The 17,432-nt window shown below is 44.2% G+C and overlaps 3 protein-coding genes across 5 annotated transcripts; all 3 read right to left on the bottom strand.

Moving 5' to 3' along the window:
* Nucleotides 1-258: 258 nt before the first annotated feature.
* On the bottom strand, nucleotides 259-3,633 carry LOC101074965 (leucine-rich repeat-containing protein 15-like; the record flags this gene model as incomplete). Its single annotated transcript, XM_029827717.1, has 3 exons — nucleotides 2,122-3,633; nucleotides 704-2,036; nucleotides 259-364 (listed from the first exon to the last, which is right to left on the bottom strand). Coding segments are annotated over exons 2-3 (1,431 nt in total), but the record flags the coding sequence as incomplete, so codon positions are not given.
* On the bottom strand, nucleotides 325-5,541 carry LOC115247145 (leucine-rich repeat-containing protein 15-like). Of its 3 annotated transcripts, none has more exons than XR_003886194.1 (3): nucleotides 5,209-5,541; nucleotides 3,652-5,123; nucleotides 325-402 (listed from the first exon to the last, which is right to left on the bottom strand). XR_003886194.1 is itself a non-coding variant. In XM_029827716.1 (2 exons), the coding sequence occupies exon 2, from the start codon at nucleotides 5,113-5,115 to the stop codon at nucleotides 3,706-3,708; it is 1,410 nt and encodes a 469-aa protein (XP_029683576.1). In that variant the 5' UTR covers nucleotides 5,116-5,123; nucleotides 5,209-5,540; the 3' UTR covers nucleotides 3,633-3,705. The 3 variants fall into 3 exon arrangements, 1 of the variants encoding a protein (XP_029683576.1); XR_003886193.1 differs by lacking the exon at nucleotides 325-402 and adding an exon at nucleotides 478-534; XM_029827716.1 differs by lacking the exon at nucleotides 325-402 and having other exon boundaries at nucleotides 3,633-5,123; nucleotides 5,209-5,540.
* Nucleotides 5,542-5,774: 233 nt separating this feature from the next.
* Nucleotides 5,775-16,664, bottom strand: LOC101075407 (uncharacterized). Its single transcript, XM_029828393.1, has 6 exons — nucleotides 16,562-16,664; nucleotides 14,456-16,340; nucleotides 9,615-11,336; nucleotides 9,532-9,541; nucleotides 8,360-8,432; nucleotides 5,775-8,201 (listed from the first exon to the last, which is right to left on the bottom strand). The coding sequence occupies exons 1-6, from the start codon at nucleotides 16,578-16,580 to the stop codon at nucleotides 6,784-6,786; spliced, it is 5,127 nt and encodes a 1,708-aa protein (XP_029684253.1). The 5' UTR covers nucleotides 16,581-16,664; the 3' UTR covers nucleotides 5,775-6,783.
* Nucleotides 16,665-17,432: the final 768 nt, after the last annotated feature.

Below are 17,432 nucleotides of genomic sequence, written 5' to 3'. Positions count from 1 at the left end.
TGTAGTTGTTGGTAAAGTTGTGGTGGGTATAGTTGTTGTTATTGTAGTTGTTGGTAAAGTTGTGGTGGGTATAGTTGTTGTTATTGTAGTTGTTGGTAAAGTTGTAGTGGGTATAGTTGTTGTTGTTATTGTAGTTGTTGGTAAAGTTGTAGTGGGTATAGTTGTTGTTGTTGTAGTTGTTGGTAAAGTTGTGGTGGGTATAGTTGTTGTTATTGTAGTTGTTGGTAAAGTTGTAGTGGATATAGTTGTTGTTGTTGTAGTTGTTGGTAAAGTTGTGGTGGGTATAGTTGTTGTTATTGTAGTTGTTGGTAAAGTTGTAGTGGGTATAGTTGTTGTTATTGTAGTTGTTGGTAAAGTTGTGGTGGGTATAGTTGTTGTTATTGTAGTTGTTGGTAAAGTTGTTGTTAAAGTTGTGGTGGTTATAGTTTTTGTAGTTGTTGGTAAAGTTGTGGTGGTTATAGTTGTTGTTGTTGTAGATGTTGGTAAAGTTGTGGTGGGTATAGTTGTTGTTGTTGTAGTTGTTGGTAAAGTTGTAGTGGGCACAGTTGTTACACATGTGGTTGGAAGGGTTGTGAGTGCAGTGGTTGCTTTTTTTGTTGTTATCACTGTAGTCATGGGTGTCGTTGTTGGTATTGAGATGGTGGTTGTAGTTGCAATAACTGTGGTGGTTGTGGGTGATGCGGTTGTCGGAGGACGAGTGGGGCAAATTAATTGATCCTCATTCAGTGATTTGATTTCTTGTCCCTTCAGAGCTTCTGGACTCTCGCAGACGGCAGCAGAAGTCAATATTTTGGAGTTTGACACAATCCAGGAGTGAAGTTGGACCAGATTACAGTCACATTGCCAAGGGTTGTTATTGAGGTCAAGTTTGGTGAGTTTCACAAGAGGCTGAAAGGTATCACCAGGAAGCGTCCGTAGGTCATTGTGTGCTAATCTGAGCGTGGTCAATGATGGAAGCTCGTGAAAAACATCTGCATCCAGAGAGTGGATCTTGTTATTTTCTAGCTTCAGCTCTCTCAGCCCCCAAAGACCTTCAAAATACTCAGCGCTCATGGTGACAAAGTGATTTTTAGACAGGTCGAGTGTCTTCATTTTCTCCAGAGGGCTGAATAATCCTTTAGGGAGAGTGCTGAGATTGTTCTCACTCAGGCTCAAACTAGACAATTTAGGCAATGTTCCAAAAAGCACGGGTGGCAGAGTCCTTAAATTGTTCTTCTGGAGTGTGAGTGTTTTAAGCTGAGGGAAGTCAACAAAGAATTGGGGCGGTAATGTTGTCAGGAGATTATTCTCCAAATAGAGTTTGACTAATTTGTCCTTGTGTGGGAACAGCTTTGGTGACAATTCTGTTAATTTGTTTCCAGATAAAGCAACTTCCTTTAAATTTGTCAGGTTGTGGAAAATATCCTCTGGAACGGAGGTCAGCTGGTTCTCATAAAGCCTTAGAGTCTGTAGTTTGGCAAGTTTTGAGAACAGGTCTGTAGATACGGAGGAGATGTTATTTTTAGCTAAATGGAGACTTTCGAGGTTCTCAAGCTCATCAAAGGTTCCCTCTTCAATCTGGTCAATCTCGTTGCCATGAAGTTGGATCTCTTTGACATTTTTAAGGCCCTGAAACAATCCTTTTTCCAGATTACGGAGCTTGTTGTTCTTCAGTACGATCGTCTGCAGGTTTTCGAGGTCTTTGAAGACTCCGGCTGGGATGGTTGCCAGTGGGTTTCCGGCGATCTCGACAGCTTTGAGGTTAACTAAACCCTCTAAAGCTCCTGGTTCTATGGATGCAACATTTGACTCCATGAATTCAATCTTCTCAAGTTGGGGATTTTCAAAAAAGGCTTTTTTAGGGATCGTTTCAATGTGACTACTCAGAAAATAAAATTCCGTCACGTCGGGTATCAGGACACGAGGGATATCTGTCACTGAGGAACTAAAGAGCTGCTGGTTGCACTTGTCCTTACATTTATCGGGCTGACACAGCGATGGCTTAACCAGTAACCAGAGCAACAGAGCAAAAGCTTCACCTCTTGACATGTTTTCCACTGTAAGAAAAGTGACAAGGTGTATAAAGGTGTTCTGCAGTACCGTTGTGTTGTGTCAGTCGAATGTGCACAGGTGTTCGCCTACCTTACTGGTGGTCCTCCTCAGATAAAAACAGGTCGGTACAGATGCCAGTAGACAGAAATAAGCCCTGCCTCACCCGTTATCTTATGGCCGATGGGCTCCAAGCGCGTTGCTTCATAAGTGATGCGTGGTGCCGCCCACTTCTGCTGCTTCAGATAAGAGGAAAGGCCGTAGATTTATGAAGCATATCAGCCAGGTTCTGCTCCCAGTAACTGGGTTTGGCTCCAAAATGACTAAAATAAGCTGGCTTTAACACCAGCAACGTACTATTTATTGTCATTACTCTAAGTGTCATAACTCTAAGTGTTCTTTCAAAGGCAGTGGAAACTCCCAGTATTACTGTCCTCGTGACAATGGTTGACTGTTAAAGGCTTTTGATGGCTAAGAACTGACGGATATTGTAAAAGAAAACAACAGCGTAGCCCCCAAAACTTTGTAACAGGTAGATTGTTTAAAGATTGTGAAACTAGCTCGAATTTTTTATTTGCTTGTTGTGTCATGTTGCAGACAGTCAATGTTTAACTTTGTTCCAGATTTCCTTTTACCGGCAGACACAACTATTTGCAGATGTGTGTTTGTGCTCAGTCATTTTATTTTTGTACATGATCATTTTATACTGTACATGAATCTTAAACAGGTTTGGATGCAGTCAAATACAGGAGATGATGACACGTTATGAATTACTAATGCCTCCATTTCCTTTTCGACAAAAATTATGCATGTACTGTCCTTTGTTTTTTCATATTTGATGGGCTTCTATAGGACAAAGTTCCTCAGTAGAACATTATTATTGTCAGGAAATAGTGGTGTATTTTGAATGAGTCGGGTTTAGTCAACAACCTGCACTTGGCGGAATTTTGGACCTCGGTCAAATGTTTTGGAGACAATTTTCTACACATTTTCCACTAGGTGGCAGCATTTCACAGTGATTTGATTAGTGGTAGCAGACATTTATTGCTGGAGTTCTTCCTTTCTTTCTTTCTTTCTTTCTTTCTTTCTTTCTTTTTTCTTTCTTTCAATGCAGATATAATTAAGGACAACATACTGTGTGAGAAAATACATTTATGAAAAAGTTGTCATCCTCTACAATCATAAGGTGAAAGAGACACCAGTTGAATGCCATTTAGTTCAGGAAATGATAACATGATTGCTAATTACGTGCAACTGATTGTACATTTACATGGAAGGAATAATGCTACCAAAATAAAATCAGTGACATTTAAAGAGGATTTGATCTGGCCTTGGAAGCACTAAAAGTCAGCATACAGGAGGTTCCACAGCAACCAGAGCAGCACTTTGAAAGTTCTTGCTGGCGGGCCGAGCTACAGCACAGAATTCTTATTTCTGCGACCGATGTCTGCTCTTCCTCTTTTTTTCCGCCTCCAGCAAATGCAGCTGACGATGACGGTGCTGATGATTACAACCGACACCACGGCGACGGCGGTGAGAATGACCGCGGTGCCATTTAAAGCGGTTTCATTCTCTGTTTGCCCATCGCCGGCGTTTGTTTGTTGTAGTTGTTGGTAAAGTTGTGGTGGGCACAGTTGTTACACATGTGGTTGGAAGGGTTGTGAGTGCAGTGGTTGCTTATTTTGTTGTTGTTATCACTGTAGTCATGGGTGTCGTTGTTGGTATTGAGATGGTGGTTGTGGGTGATGCGGTTGTCGGAGGACGAGTGGGGCAAATTAATTGATCCTCATTCAGTGATTTGATTTCTTGTCCCTTCAGAGCTTCTGGACTCTCGCAGACGGCAGCAGAAGTCAATATTTTGGAGTTTGACACAATCCAGGAGTGAAGTTGGACCAGATTACAGTCACATTGCCAAGGGTTGTTATTGAGGTCAAGTTTGGTGAGTTTCACAAGAGGCTGAAAGGTATCACCAGGAAGAGTCCGTAGGTCATTGTGTGCTAATCTGAGCGTGGTCAATGATGGAAGCTCGTGAAAAACATCTGCATCCAGAGAGTGGATCTTGTTATTTTCTAGCTTCAGCTCTCTCAGCCCCCCAAGACCTTCAAAATACTCAGCGCTCATGGTGACAAAGTGATTTTTAGACAGGTCGAGTGTCTTCATTTTCTCCAGAGGGCTGAATAATCCTTTAGGGAGAGTGCTGAGATTGTTCTCACTCAGGCTCAAACTAGACAATTTAGGCAATGTTCCAAAAAGCACGGGTGGCAGAGTCCTTAAATTGTTCTTCTGGAGTGTGAGTGTTTTAAGCTGAGGGAAGTCAACAAAGAATTGGGGCGGTAATGTTGTCAGGAGATTATTCTCCAAATAGAGTTTGACTAATTTGTCCTTGTGTGGGAACAGCTTTGGTGACAATTCTGTTAATTTGTTTCCAGATAAAGCAACTTCCTTTAAATTTGTCAGGTTGTGGAAAATATCCTCTGGAACGGAGGTCAGCTGGTTCTCATAAAGCCTTAGAGTCTGTAGTTTGGCAAGTTTTGAGAACAGGTCTGTAGATACGGAGGAGATGTTATTTTTAGCTAAATGGAGACGTTCGAGGTTCTCAAGCTCATCAAAGGTTCCTTCTTCAATCTGGTCAATCTCGTTGCCATGAAGTTGGATCTCTTTGACATTTTTAAGGCCCTGAAACAATCCTTTTTCCAGATTACGGAGCTTGTTGTTCTTCAGTACGATCGTCTGCAGGTTTTCGAGGTCTTTGAAGACTCCGGCTGGGATGGTTGCCAGTGGGTTTCCGGCGATCTCGACAGCTTTGAGGTTAACCAAACCCTCTAAAGCTCCTGGTTCTATGGATGCAACATTTGACTCTAAGAATTCAATCTCCTCAAATTGGGGATTTTCAAAAAAGGCTTTTTTAGGGATCGTTTCAATGTGACTACTCAGAAAATAAACTTTCGTCACGCCGGGTATCAGGACACGAGGGATATCTGTCACTGAGGAACTAAAGATATACCGGTCCTTATACTCCTCGGGCTGACACAGCGATGGCTTAACCAGTAACCAGAGCAACAGAGCAAAAGCTTCACCTCTTGACATGTTTTCCACTGTAAGAAAAGTGACAAGGTGTATAAAGGTGTTCTGTAGTACCGTTGTGTTGTGTCAGTCGAATGTGCACAGATGTTCGCCTACCTTACTGGTGGTCCTCCTCAGATAAAAACAGGTCGGTACAGATGCCAGTAGACAGAAATAAGCCCTGCCTCACCCGTTATCTTATGGCCGATGGGCTCCAAGCGCGTTGCTTCATAAGTGATGCGTGGTGCCGCCCACTTCTGCTGCTTCAGATAAGAGGAAAGGCCGTAGATTTATGAAGCATATCAGCCAGGTTCTGCTCCCAGTAACTGGGTTTGGCTCCAAAATGACTAAAATAAGCTGGCTTTAACACCAGCAACGTACTATTTATTGTCATTACTCTAAGTGTCATAACTCTAAGTGTTCTTTCAAAGGCAGTGGAAACTCCCAGTATTACTGTCCTCGTGACAATGGTTGACTGTTAAAGGCTTTTGATGGTTAAGAACTGACGGATATTGTAAAAGAAAACAACAGCGTAGCCCCCAAAACTTTGTAACAGGTAGATTGTTTAAAGATTGTGAAACTAGCTCTAATTTTTATTTGCTTGTTGTGTCATGTTGCAGACAGTCAATGTTTAACTTTGTTCCAGATTTCCTTTTACCGGCAGACACAACTATTTGCAGATGTGTGTTTGTGCTCAGTCATTTTATTTTTGTACATGATCATTTTATACTGTACATGAATCTTAAACAGGTTTGGATGCAGTCAAATACAGGAGATGATGACACGTTATGAATTACTAATGCCTCCATTTCCTTTTCGACAAAAATTATCCATGTACTGTCCTTTGTTTTTTCATATTTGATGGGCTTCTATAGGACAAAGTTCCTCAGTAGAACATTATTATTGTCAGGAAATAGTGGTGTATTTTGAATGAGTCGGGTTTAGTCAACAACCTGCACTTGGCGGAATTTTGGACCTCGGTCAAATGTTTTGGAGACAATTTTCTACACATTTTCCACTAGGTGGCAGCATTTCACAGTGATTTGATTAGTGGTAGCAGACATTTATTGCTGGAGTTCTTCCTTTCTTTCTTTCTTTCTTTCTTTCTTTTTTCTTTCTTTCAATGCAGATATAATTAAGGACAACATACTGTGTGAGAAAATACATTTATGAAAAAGTTGTCATCCTCTACAATCATAAGGTGAAAGAGACACCAGTTGAATGCCATTTAGTTCAGGAAATGATAACATGATTGCTAATTAAGTGCAACTGATTGTACATTTACATGGAAGGAATAATGCTACCAAAATAAAATCAGTGACATTTAAAGAGGATTTGATCTGGCCTTGGAAGCACTAAAAGTCAGCATACAGGAGGTTCCACAGCAACCAGAGCAGCACTTTGAAAGTTCTTGCTGGCGGGCCGAGCTACAGCACAGAATTCTTATTTCTGCGACCGATGTCTGCTCTTCCTCTTTTTTTCCGCCTCCAGCAAATGCAGCTGACGATGACGGTGCTGATGATTACAACCGACACCACGGCGACGGCGGTGAGAATGACCGCGGTGCCATTTAAAGCGGTTTCATTCTCTGTTTGCCCATCGCCGGCGTTTGTTTGTTGTAGTTGTTGGTAAAGTTGTGGTGGGCACAGTTGTTACACATGTGGTTGGAAGGGTTGTGAGTGCAGTGGTTGCTTATTTTGTTGTTGTTATCACTGTAGTCATGGGTGTCGTTGTTGGTATTGAGATGGTGGTTGTGGGTGATGCGGTTGTCGGAGGACGAGTGGGGCAAATTAATTGATCCTCATTCAGTGATTTGATTTCTTGTCCCTTCAGAGCTTCTGGACTCTCGCAGACGGCAGCAGAAGTCAATATTTTGGAGTTTGACACAATCCAGGAGTGAAGTTGGACCAGATTACAGTCACATTGCCAAGGGTTGTTATTGAGGTCAAGTTTGGTGAGTTTCACAAGAGGCTGAAAGGTATCACCAGGAAGAGTCCGTAGGTCATTGTGTGCTAATCTGAGCGTGGTCAATGATGGAAGCTCGTGAAAAACATCTGCATCCAGAGAGTGGATCTTGTTATTTTCTAGCTTCAGCTCTCTCAGCCCCCCAAGACCTTCAAAATACTCAGCGCTCATGGTGACAAAGTGATTTTTAGACAGGTCGAGTGTCTTCATTTTCTCCAGAGGGCTGAATAATCCTTTAGGGAGAGTGCTGAGATTGTTCTCACTCAGGCTCAAACTAGACAATTTAGGCAATGTTTCAAAAAGCACGGGTGGCAGAGTCCTTAAATTGTTCTTCTGGAGTGTGAGTGTTTTAAGCTGAGGGAAGTCAACAAAGAATTGGGGCGGTAATGTTGTCAGGAGATTATTCTCCAAATAGAGTTTGACTAATTTGTCCTTGTGTGGGAACAGCTTTGGTGACAATTCTGTTAATTTGTTTCCAGATAAAGCAACTTCCTTTAAATTTGTCAGGTTGTGGAAAATATCCTCTGGAACGGAGGTCAGCTGGTTCTCATAAAGCCTTAGAGTCTGTAATTTGGCAAGTTTTGAGAACAGGTCTGTAGATACGGAGGAGATGTTATTTTTAGCTAAATGGAGACGTTCGAGGTTCTCAAGCTCATCAAAGGTTCCTTCTTCAATCTGGTCAATCTCGTTGCCATGAAGTTGGATCTCTCTGACATTTTTAAGGCCCTGAAACAATCCTTTTTCCAGATTACGGAGCTTGTTGTTCTTCAGTACGATCGTCTGCAGGTTTTCGAGGTCTTTGAAGACTCCGGCTGGGATGGTTGCCAGTGGGTTTCCGGCGATCTCGACAGCTTTGAGGTTAACCAAACCCTCTAAAGCTCCTGGTTCTATGGATGCAACATTTGACTCCATGAATTCAATCTTCTCAAGTTGGGGATTTTCAAAAAAGGCTTTTTTAGGGATCGTTTCAATGTGACTACTCAGAAAATAAACTTTCGTCACGCCGGGTATCAGGACACGAGGGATATCTGTCACTGAGGAACTAAAGATATACCAGTCCTTATACTCCTCGGGCTGACACAGCGATGGCTTAACCAGTAACCAGAGCAACAGAGCAAAAGCTTCACCTCTTGACATGTTTTCCACTGTAAGAAAAGTGACAAGGTGTATAAAGGTGTTCTGCAGTACCGTTGTGTTGTGTCAGTCGAATGTGCACAGGTGTTCGCCTACCTTACTGGTGGTCCTCCTCAGATAAAAACAGGTCGGTACAGATGCCAGTAGACAGAAATAAGCCCTGCCTCACCCGTTATCTTATGGCCGATGGGCTCCAAGCGCGTTGCTTCATAAGTGATGCGTGGTGCCGCCCACTTCTGCTGCTTCAGATAAGAGGAAAGGCCGTAGATTTATGAAGCATATCAGCCAGGTTCTGCTCCCAGTAACTGGGTTTGGCTCCAAAATGACTAAAATAAGCTGGCTTTAACACCAGCAACGTACTATTTATTGTCATTACTCTAAGTGTCATAACTCTAAGTGTTCTTTCAAAGGCAGTGGAAACTCCCAGTATTACTGTCCTCGTGACAATGGTTGACTGTTAAAGGCTTTTGATGGCTAAGAACTGACGGATATTGTAAAAGAAAACAACAGCGTAGCCCCCAAAACTTTGTAACAGGTAGATTGTTTAAAGATTGTGAAACTAGCTCTAATTTTTATTTGCTTGTTGTGTCATGTTGCAGACAGTCAATGTTTAACTTTGTTCCAGATTTCCTTTTACCGGCAGACACAACTATTTGCAGATGTGTGTTTGTGCTCAGTCATTTTATTTTTGTACATGATCATTTTATACTGTACATGAATCTTAAACAGGTTTGGATGCAGTCAAATACAGGAGATGATGACACGTTATGAATTACTAATGCCTCCATTTCCTTTTCGACAAAAATTATGCATGTACTGTCCTTTGTTTTTTCATATTTGATGGGCTTCTATAGGACAAAGAACATTATTATTGTCAGGAAATAGTGGTGTATTTTGAATGAGTCGGGTTTAGTCAACAACCTGCACTTGGCGGAATTTTGGACCTCGGCCAAATGTTTTGGAGACAATTTTCTACACATTTTCCACTAGGTGGCAGCATTTCACAGTGATTTGATTAGTGGTAGCAGACATTTATTGCTGGAGTTCTTCCTTTCTTTCTTTCTTTCTTTCTTTCTTTCTTTCTTTCTTTCTTTCTTTCTTTCTTTCTTTTTTCTTTCAATGCAGATATAATTAAGGACAACATACTGTGTGAGAAAATACATTTATGAAAAAGTTGTCATCCTCTACAATCATAAGGTGAAAGAGACACCAGTTGAATGCCATTTAGTTCAGGAAATGATAACATGATTGCTAATTAAGTGCAACTGATTGTACATTTACATGGAAGGAATAATGCTACCAAAATAAAATCAGTGACATTTAAAGAGGATTTGATCTGGCCTTGGAAGCACTAAAAGTCAGCATACAGGAGGTTCCACAGCAACCAGAGCAGCACTTTGAAAGTTCTTGCTGGCGGGCCGAGCTACAGCACAGAATTCTTATTGCTGTGACCGATGTCTGCTCTTCCTCTTTTTTTCCGCCTCCAGCAAATGCAGCTGACGATGACGGTGGTGATGATTACAACCGACACCACGGCGACGGCGGTGAGAATGACCGCGGTGCCATTTAAACCGGTTTCATTCTCTGTTTGCCCATCGCCGGCGTTTTCCTCCACCTCTGACTTGGGGGTGGTCTTCACAGCGTTTGAGGAAGAGGAAGTGCTTTGTGTGCTTTGAGGGACGGTGGGTTTGCTGTCCTCTGTTGAATTCACAACAGGCTCCAGGGTGGACTTAAGAGGAATAAGGTCGTCGTCTTTCAGCAGAACGATGAGCTCGCCATTCATGCCGGAAGGTGTTTCGCACATCAAAAGACTTTGGTTGGCTTTGGACGGGTGATTTTTCAGCCAGTCTCTGAGTGGTAGAATATCCCGGTCACACCTCCAAGGGTTCTGCTGCAGAAGCACCTTTGTCGCTACAGTCAGGGTGTCTAGACTCGTTTGTGGCAGATTAGGGAAGGAGTTGTTGTGAAGGTCTATATTTTCCAGCTGGCTCACCCCCTGGAGGACCCCCGCAGGTAGGGTGCTCAGAAAATTGTGCTCCAGGGAGATGTGGAAAAGATTGGGGAGCCCGCGGAAGGTGCCAGCCTGCAGGGACCTGAGCAGATTGGTGTGAAGCGAAATCTCCCCGATCTCCTCCAAGCCGCGAAAGGCTCCTGTGGACACATGACTGATCTGGTTGCGACTCAGCACCAGGAGAAATAACTGAGTCAGGTTGCTGAACGTGTCATCCTCCACAAGGCTGAGCTTATTATCATACAGCCACAACTCCCTCAGGGGCATGGGCCCGAAAACCCCTGGTCCCAGACTCTCCAACTGATTCTTATAAAGAGAGATTTGGGAAAGGAGGGGCAGGTTTATGAAGACCCCCTGTGGAAGAGATGTGAGCCTGTTGTGGGAGAGGAAGAGTTTTTGGAGATTTTTCGTCTTTGCAAACAGGTCAGGGGGCAGATGAGTGATTAAATTATTCTGTAGGGATAGTTCCTCAAGGCCTACAAGGTCATCAAAAGTACCCGCAGAAAGTTCCTGCAGGGCGTTCCTGTTAAGCCTTAAGATTTTCAGCTTTGACAGGCCTTTGAACGCCTCCTCTGGCAGATGACTGATGTTGTTCCCGGACAGTAAGAGTTTGTTCAACGTGGTAAGGGAACGAAAGGTTTCCACAGGAACAGTAGTAAAGAAGTTCTTACTGAGGTCAAGGAGTTTCAGATCACTTAACTGAGAAAACCATCCGGGCCGTAACACCAGGAGCCGGTTGCTCATCAGATTCAGGGACTGAAGCATCTTCAGGCTTTGGAACAAATCCTCAGGCAGATCTTGCACTTCAGTGCCAGTAATCATTAAAGCGCTCAGATTCGTGGAGGCGGCCAGAGAGCCAGGCCTCACATCTTTCAGAGCGCTGTCTTTGACCACAAAGATGGTCAGGGCATTTGCAAATTGGGCCAGGTCCTCCGGTTTGAGGGAGTTGATACTGCAGTTAGAGAAAGAGAGGGCCACTGTAGTGGAGGGCAGCGTTGCAGGGACTTCTGAGAGGCCACTGCAGACAAATTGGGTGCCTTGACATTTGCATCCATCCGGACACGACCCGACAATGGCGCCGAGGGACGAGAGAAGCAGGAGTCCCTGGAGAGTGAGCAGCAGGTCCATGATTCTCCTGCAACAGAAGACATGCTCAGCGTCGGATTTGTTGGAAGTTTAGAGGAGAACATCACCTTCACTATGTGTAATAAATACCACAGTCTCAGGGTGACGCGGGTATACACTGTCACAGGACACACACACACACACACCCTAACCCTCTCATTTCCGTGGTTATTTCCTTATTTTGCCCCCCCATGAATGGCTTCCAGTTTACACTCTCCTGCCAACTTAATGGGCTTGTTTTTGGACTGCAGAAATCTCAACAGGAAACCTCCACACAGAACGGTCTTGAGCACAGGGATGAAGCAGAGATCTTGTTGCTAGATAGGCAACTGTAACCACCTCTACACCAAAACCCCCAGCACTGCCCTGTAGACTGAACCGTGCTATTTATTGATGACTACACAAATATTGGAAGGGTCCAACCAATAATCTTATTATCAAACAATAGTTTTTAGTGAGTTTCATCGAGCATTGAGACCTCCAGAGTCATTGCTGGGACACTACACACCACTTCTTTGAAAATGTGAGTTATTGCTTGGTTGAAGAGTCAAACAATCTTTGTTTATCAGACTAAAACCCTTCAAGGTTGCTGCAATACTGGCCCCAAGCGTGTTACAACCTTTCCTATTCATTCCTGTGAAATTTGTCTGTACAGTGACCAGTTGTTCCACCACTCATTAGAGAGTGACAAGTAAAATAAAAATGTTTCATTTCTCTCATCCTCACCACAGTTTGTGTGTCCTTGAGAACAAGAACAAATATTTCTTCTTGTGGTCCCAGTTAAAATCTATAGTCTATTCTCCAGTGGGACAACAAGACCACACTCAACAACCACAGTCCACTTTAGAACAGTCCTCATTGAGAATCCCCATCCTACTCAACACAAACTCTCTGTGATGTTACAAGATAACAGTTCACTGAGTTCAGCAAGACGTGAAGGCTGGAAACGTTTAAAAACGAGTCTTCTAGTCATGAGTGCATGAATCAGGACTTACCTCTGGAAGTGGCTGGAAGTGGAGTGAACAGAGAGAGAGAACGAGCTGCTTATCTTTTATGCAGGAACTCGTCAGTTTCACAAATCCTCTGATGAAAGTTCCCAGCAGCGCCTGAACTGTCGCACCATCACATTTTACTGCCCTTCGTCATCGCACCAGCTGCCTTTGCCACACTTTCAGAGCTGGTCCCCCACCCTCTCCGTACCAGCTTACACACTCTTGCTTTTCTGCTGAATGTGGTGATTGGGATTAAATGTGGTTGGAGGCTGGGAGTGGGGGTTTGGGGGGTGGGGGTGGGGGTGGGAGTGGGGGGCATGGTCGGGCGAGCTCCACCCTCTGACAACTTAAACACTAAAAGTTACAGTTACGTCCGTGAGTGCATGTAAGTGAATGCAGATGTCGGAGATGGGAATCGTAACTGAGGCTGACCCAGTTCAGGAAGCCGACCCCTGACCTTGCCTCATCTCTGAGGAGCAGGGGGCCATAAATAAACAAACCTATGGTTCGGAAGTTCATGCTAAGCTACATTTAGTGCCCAACCGACTACAAAACAACCACAAACCATTCCAAGCCAAATGCTTCTCATGCTGTGGAGCATTTGGTCTTCCAGCGCAGCCGTTAGAGAAAATCCATCAGGACTGTACCATAAAGCTCCCCCGTCACCACAGAGAGCCGATAGCGAGGGTGGAGATAATGCACAGGCGGTTGCTGCCGCGAGGAATCCATAGATGCCACAAGCAGGTTGTTTTTTTGCATGACATGTTTGTGATCATTCTAATTTCTATTATCGAGAATATTCATTCGTTTGTTTGTTTGTTGTCCATGGGAAAATAAGTGGATGACCCTCTGCACCAATAGTGTTCTTCGTTTTAAACGTCCCTTATTTAAGGCTAAAATGGCTGCAAAACACATGAAGAACAAGGAGGAACCAGAAACACCCTGCCTGAACTGGAAACTCACAACACAATGTTATCCAACAGTTACTGGTCTCATGGTAGGAGGATTAAAGTCAGTAATGTCAGATCAGTTCAGAGGCCTGAACCTTGTAAAAGTTTTAAAAGTCATACATTTGATCATTGTTGATTTTTCCACTTGTTTTTGAAATTGCTCTCTCATTTCCTCTTCCTACTCTGTGTGTGTGTGTGTGTGTGTGTGTGTGTGTGTATGTGTGTGTGTGTGTGGGTTAGGGTTAGGGTTAGGGTGTGTGTGTGCCCACTGTTGAAAGAACTCACCGTACTGGAAGAGACTAATCACCCGTTGTCATAGCAATGAATTTTTGTGCCGTCCACTAATTCATCCTCTCATTGTTTGGTGGTTGGAATTTGAACCATCCGCTGTCATTTTGGAGCTCTGAATCCAACATCAACAACAATGTTATCCTTTAGTCCCATTAGTCCAATTTATCTTTTATTACATAATAATTTGGTCCAACAAATCAGATCTAGGGTTTTGTTTCTACCTTTGCGCTAGCGTCAGTTTCACATGTTGGAAACGTCTCCAGGAAATCAGCTTCATGCTGCTTGATGACTGATTCTATGTTAGATACGCGGTTCAGGCTGAACACACTGGCCATGACAGGCTGTTGTGCAAAAGCTTCAGACCTTCCTCCTCCTGGTTTCGTTACAGCTTAAATCTGAATGAATCAGACCTTCCTGTTGGGAAACCTGTGACCGAGAACGGGAATTCCTACACTGTAATTTAGTTGGGGGATGTTTTCAAGTAGCAAATATTCCCACTTGGCGAGCTTGTTCATTCCAGAGACCCTCAGATAAGAGATGAAGAATGACCAGGGAGGCATCTTGGACTGTAAATATGCCAGCACATGTTTATAAAACTGCTGCTTCATATGGATACAGATGGAAAAGTATGAGGAAAACTACTGATGCTGATGTCCCTGGGAAGCATTTTCTGTGCATAAGGTAAAGTTAGGAAGAAGGTTACCAAGCAGATCATATTAAAGGAAGGAATTCTATCAACTTTGTGACTGATATCCTGAATTTGCAATCATATAAATCATATTTTTCTGCCATGTTTTGATGGTTTGGTCAATTAAAATACAGAATCTATCCACATCTTCATAAGTAAGAATTAACAAAGTTGAATTATTTTACCAAAGTGGTTACAGTTTTCCTTTCAGGGTTCGGCTCTCAGCGTATTTATGCTCTTGTTCAGGCGGTACAAATAATACAAGGTAGCGAGAAGGAGGAAGACGCCTGCGGCCACGAGGAGGATGTGGGAGAACATGAGGAACCATGTGAAGGTTGTCTCCGAGGGCAGGAACCAAATGAAGTCCACGCCACGCTGATGGTTGTTGTGAACGTACTCACGATGCACTTCAAGCACCATTTTGTGGTAGAAAACGGTGGGCATGTGTGCTGACGGAGCCTCGGAGGGGGGGGCGGCATCTGTGTTGGGCAGGCTGGAGGTGGAGGCCTGAAGAGGCAACGCCAGGGTTGATGAGGTCAGAACGGTGACGTGTGGAGGGCCTGTCTGAGGCTCAGGGGTTGCTGTGGTCACCGGGGTGGTCGGTGGAGGAGCTGACTGGGGTCTGGCAGTGGGTTTTGTTGTCCACGTTGGAAGGCGACTCTTCACCATCAGAGCATCGCAGTGAAGGAAGTCGTCATCGGAGAGAGAGCTGATGGTGCGGCGGGCTCGGTCGTCCCGGGTGCTGCAGATCACTTCATCGTTGTCGGCAACCACACCCTGATTGTGTTTTATCCATTTTGCGATTCCTCTGATACCACAGCCGCAGTCCCAGGGGTTACCACTCAAATTTAGAAATTTCAAAGCAGAATTGGTCACGAAACTCTCCCCCGGGAGGGTAGTCAGTTGATTATTCTTTAGATCTATTGTGGAGACCTGGATGAGGGCCCTAAAGATGTCTCCCGGTAGACCCTGCAGCTTGTTGTCATTGAGATAGAGGAGCCTCAGCCTGGTGAGCCTGGAAAACAGCTGTGGATGCAGCTGGACCAGGTTGTTGGACTTCAGAGAGAGCTTGTCCAGGAAGGGGAGGCAGCAAAACAGGTCTGAGGGCAGCTCCGAGAGCCTGTCATTAATGTGCACGTTCAGGGTGATCAGCCCCGACATGTTGGCAAACAAATTGGGAGGAAGAGTGGTGAGCTTGGTGTTGTAAAGGTAAAATTCCTGCAGTTGGGGCATGTGACCCATTAGCTGGTCTGGTAAAGTTAACAGAGGGTTGTTGTAAATGGTGAGCTTCTTCATCTCGGGCATGTGGTAAAAGGTCTTCTCTGGGATGGTCTGAAGTTGGTTGGCAGACAGGGTGAGGGTGTTCATCTTCCCCAGCGACCAGAACAGCTGAGGCGGGAGGCTGGCTATCTGGTTATAGTGCAGTTTCAGCTCTGTGAGCTTGTCCAGTCCGGCAAACATCCCCCCGTCCAGCGTCTTTATTTCATTGTTGTAGATGAAGAGCGTTTTCAGATTGGTTAAAGGATGAAAGATTGTAGGTGGGAGCTCCTTGATGGAGTTCCTGCCGAGGTTCAGAAAGTGGAGTTTGGAGAGTCCGGTGAAAAGCTCCGCGGCCAGGCTACCAAGGTTGTTCCGGCTGAGGTCAATTACCTGCAGATCCGAAAGTCCCTCAAACATCTTTGGTGCTATGCTCTCCAAGCGGTTCCCATCCAGCAGCAGCTGATCCAGGTGGGTCAGTGGGCTGAAGATCCGAGGGGGAAGGGCGACGAGACGGTTGGATGACAGCTTGACCGACAGGAGCTGCGGAGCCACTCGGAACGCCTCGGGATGGACGGTGTGCAGGAGGCTGTGGGTGAGGCTAAACCGCAGCATCAGGTCCAGACCGGCCAAGCTCCGCTCGTTGATCACCGTCATGTTGGTGTTGTGCATCTGCAGCAGGTAAGTGGTGGCCGGGATCTGCTTGGGTACATCTGTGATGCTGCTGCCAACACAGAGGACCGCACCATTGGGGTTACACTTGCACGTGCCAGGGCACTCCGTGGTGCAGTGAAGGTGTGGCAACATGAGGAGGGGGGTTAGCATCACCAAGGTGCCTGCAGGAAACGGTACGAGTCGCCACAATCAAACGAGTGCATTCAGAATTGGCTCTTTTTTTTATTTATTCAAAGCTGAAACCATTTTAAAAGAATTTGGTTTTTGCATTTATAAAATGGTTCTTGGCAAACATAAATTAATAAAGCAAAAAGAAGCAGCTGCTTTTGGTAAATAGAAAGATTAAAGTTTTAGGAGGGGGAGAGTTGAATTTACCACCAACCTCTGATGAAAGAATCCATCCTTGGCCGTTTGTCTGTCTGACGACTGTGTTGGCGTCTCCTGTCTGTCTTATCTGTCACGTTAACCCGGCCCCCTTTGTCGAAATGCCAACCCAAAAATCCCCATGCAGCAACTTCACAACTCATTTTATTGGAGTGGGGTCATTCGTGGATGATTATTGGATACTATTGATTATCGATAGTGACACTGATCCATTATGTTGTTGTTTTTTTTCTCTTGTTCGTTAAATGTCGCCTTCATCTTATGTCGCTTGTTGAAGTTGCACTGATCAAAGTGCCGATGTCGTCGTTTTATGACGCATACACACAAAAACACGCACAAAATAATTAGACACTGTATGCAATCATGTATGAGTTAACCTCTTCTGCACACTTTTAGAACAGGCGAAGGCTTTAAAAACACATTTCTTGATGCGGTTCTCTGTGTTTGAGTGACACAGAGGATGCTGTTTCATTTCCTGCTGACTTATCTGGACGCAGTGGCCTGATCCTGGAGTGCCTTTGCTCGAACGCCAAATCAGCTGACGCAGATAAGTCACAGCTTTTTCTTCTTAGTTTCACTGCCTGATGTCAGCAGAGCGCCAAAACTTAAATAGACTGGGACTATTTATTAATAGGCAAGTGAACGCTTCAGAGTTTTGGTTTGACATTTACAGTAGCAGGCTAGGCAGTGTAAAGTGTAAGTCAATAGGAAATTAATAATAATAATAAGTGCTGATAATATCATAAACGGTGTCCTTGAAATGTAATATTTTTCCCAGTAGAAGCACGTTGATTGAAATATTTTCACATCAAAAGCTTGAGGTCAGAGTTTTATTCATTTAAATAAACATTCCAAGATCTACCACAAGG

This window comes from Takifugu rubripes, chromosome 20 (genome assembly GCF_901000725.2).
Source record: "Takifugu rubripes chromosome 20, fTakRub1.2, whole genome shotgun sequence".
NCBI classification, from domain to species: domain Eukaryota; kingdom Metazoa; phylum Chordata; class Actinopteri; order Tetraodontiformes; family Tetraodontidae; genus Takifugu; species Takifugu rubripes.
This window is presented reverse-complemented; position numbering and strand designations above follow the sequence as displayed.

Excerpts from the sequence above, each read along its gene's own strand:
- LOC115247145 (XM_029827716.1), bottom strand. The coding sequence starts at position 5,115 with ATGTCAAGAGGTGAAGCTTTTGCTCTGTTGCTCTGGTTACTGGTTAAG.
- LOC101075407 (XM_029828393.1), bottom strand. Across the intron at positions 11,337-14,455 it reads ACGCTGAGAGCCGAACCCTG|GAGAATCATGGACCTGCTGC; the intron begins AAAGGAAAACTG and ends CTTCTGTTGCAG. Across the intron at positions 8,202-8,359 it reads CATCGGCCATAAGATAACGG|TGGAAAACATGTCAAGAGGT; the intron begins GTGAGGCAGGGC and ends CTTTTCTTACAG.